This window comes from Aptenodytes forsteri, unplaced genomic scaffold, assembly GCF_000699145.1.
Source record: "Aptenodytes forsteri isolate BGI_AS27 unplaced genomic scaffold, ASM69914v1 Scaffold192, whole genome shotgun sequence".
NCBI classification, from domain to species: domain Eukaryota; kingdom Metazoa; phylum Chordata; class Aves; order Sphenisciformes; family Spheniscidae; genus Aptenodytes; species Aptenodytes forsteri.
Window position 1 is genome coordinate 22,842 of NW_008794891.1, and position 2,142 is coordinate 24,983.

At 62.4% G+C, this 2,142-nt stretch overlaps 1 protein-coding gene across 1 annotated transcript in view; it reads left to right on the forward strand.

Moving 5' to 3' along the window:
• The window catches only part of PTK2B (protein tyrosine kinase 2 beta), a 15,521-nt gene that overhangs the window by 3,373 nt on the left and 10,006 nt on the right, over positions 1–2,142 (forward strand). The window contains exons 6-7 of the mRNA XM_019470964.1: positions 151–205; positions 1,374–1,535. Coding sequence (XP_019326509.1) covers positions 151–205; positions 1,374–1,535 — 217 coding nt within the window. The remainder of the gene's footprint in view (positions 1–150; positions 206–1,373; positions 1,536–2,142) is intronic.

A 2,142-nucleotide genomic window follows, 5' to 3' on the forward strand; every position in this document is an offset into this window, starting at 1 on the left:
CCCCCTTGCCCCTCGGCATCCACTTTGCTTGGTGCATCCCCCCACCCACCCCTTCCCCGGTCTGCAGCTCCCCAGGGAGGCCCCCGCCCAGCCCCGGGAGTGGGGGTCCCCGCGGGGCTGTTAATGCGCACGGGGGTCTCTGCTCTCCAGGAAGGAGGTGGGTCTGGACCTCTTCTTCCCCAGCCAGATGCAGGAGAACCTGAAGGTGAGGGACGTGTGTGGGTGCGGACAGGCAGGGCTGGGTGCATGAGTGCAAGGTGCGTGAGCGTGCACGGACGTGGCTGGGGGTGCTCATGTGCACGCATCGAAGTGCGCGCATAGATTTGCACGTGTGCGCACAGCCGCCCGCACTTGTGCACGTGTGCGGTTGTGCTCACACACGTGAAGATGTATCTGCGTGCCCACACCCGTGTGCACGTGCGTATACATGCACATACGGGGCCAGGTGTGCGCATCGGTGTGCGTGCGTGGGCTTGCACACACATGTATGTGCACATCTGCCCGCACTTGTGAAGTTGCGTCTCCCTCTGTGTGTGCATTCACATGCAGGGCCGTGTGTGCTCCTGTGCATATCAGCGTGCACGGGTGGATTTGCACATATAGGCATGTCTGCTCACACATGTGAAGGTGTATTTGCATGCATGTGCATACGTATGCATGTATATCTATGCAGATGTACGCATGCAGGCACATCTGCTCACGTGTGATGATGCATCTGCATGCACACGCATGTGCGCGTAGGTATGCACGCATGTGGCTGTTCGTGCACACATTGGCTTGCGCACACGTGTGCATGCACATCTGCCCACGCTCGAGTACATGTGAGCGAGCACGCGCACACGGAGGCATGCTGGCACGCGCACACGTGTGGACATGCATGGGTGTGCACACAGATGCATGTGCATATTTGTGGGTGCATATTCATATTTGCAGGTGAGTGCATGCGTGCCCGTGTCCGTGTGTGTGCCCGTGTCCATGTGCGTGCCCGTGTCTGTGCCTGTATCCGTGTGCATGCCCGTGTCTGTGTGCGTGCCCATGTCCGTGTGCGTGTCCGTGTCCGTGTGCATGCCCGTGTCCATGTGTGTGCCCGTGTCCATGTGCATGCACGTGTCTGTGTGCATGCCCGTGTCCGTGCCCGTGTCCATGTGCGTGCCCGTGTCTGTGTGCGTGCCTGTATCCATGTGCATGCCCGTGTCCGTGTGCGTGCCCATGTCCGTGTGCATGTCCGTGTCCATGTGCATGCCCATGTCTGTGTGCGTGCCTGTGTCCGTGTGCGTGCCTGTGTCTGTGTGCAGCTCGCACCCTCTGCACCCCACATCCCCGCTGCGTGCCTGGCACGTGCCCGGCGTGGCTAGCGGCCGCTGTGCCCACAGCCCAAGCAGTTTCGGAAGATGATCCAGCAGACCTTCCAGCAGTACGCGCTGCTGCGGGAGGAGGAGTGCATCCTCAAGTTCCTCCACACCCTCGCCACCTTCGCCAACATCGACCAGGAGAGCTACCGCTGCGAGCTCATCGTGAGTCCGCCGAATGGGATGGTATGGGATGGGATGGGATGAGATGGGATGGGATGGGATGGGATGAGATGAGATGGGATGGGATGGGAGCGCGTCCACCTGCCCAGGGTGCTCTGGGGCCAGGCGCATTGGCTGTGCCCCCCCCTCCCCGGGCCAGGCAGTGTGCAGGGGGGACAGTGCAGGATGAGGACAACCTCCATCACGAGCTGGTGTTTGAGACTGCATGCCCCGTGCCCTTAAACCCAGCAAAGTCTTGCTAAAGATGCAACCACGGTCATCAGTGCTCTTAAGCTGTTAATTAACCCTGCACGGCGGGGCAGCGGGCTGCCACCCGAAGCATCCCCTGGCACCGTTTAGGCGGTGCAGAGCGGGATGCTCGCAGGTGGCAGCGTGGACAAAGCCACCCTGCTGTGGGCTGCTCCCTGCCACAGTACCCGGGCTCGGAGAGGAGCTCGGCCACGCTGAGCTCAGGGGAGACCCCGCGGGGAGTTTCCAAGGTTTGGAAATCACTCGCTGTCCCCCAAGGGAGGCACAAACCCAAAATCCCCTGGGGAGGGGATTGCTGATCCTGCAGGCCCCCCCCCCCCCCCCCCCCCCCCCCCCCCCCCCCCCCCCCCCCCCCCCCCCC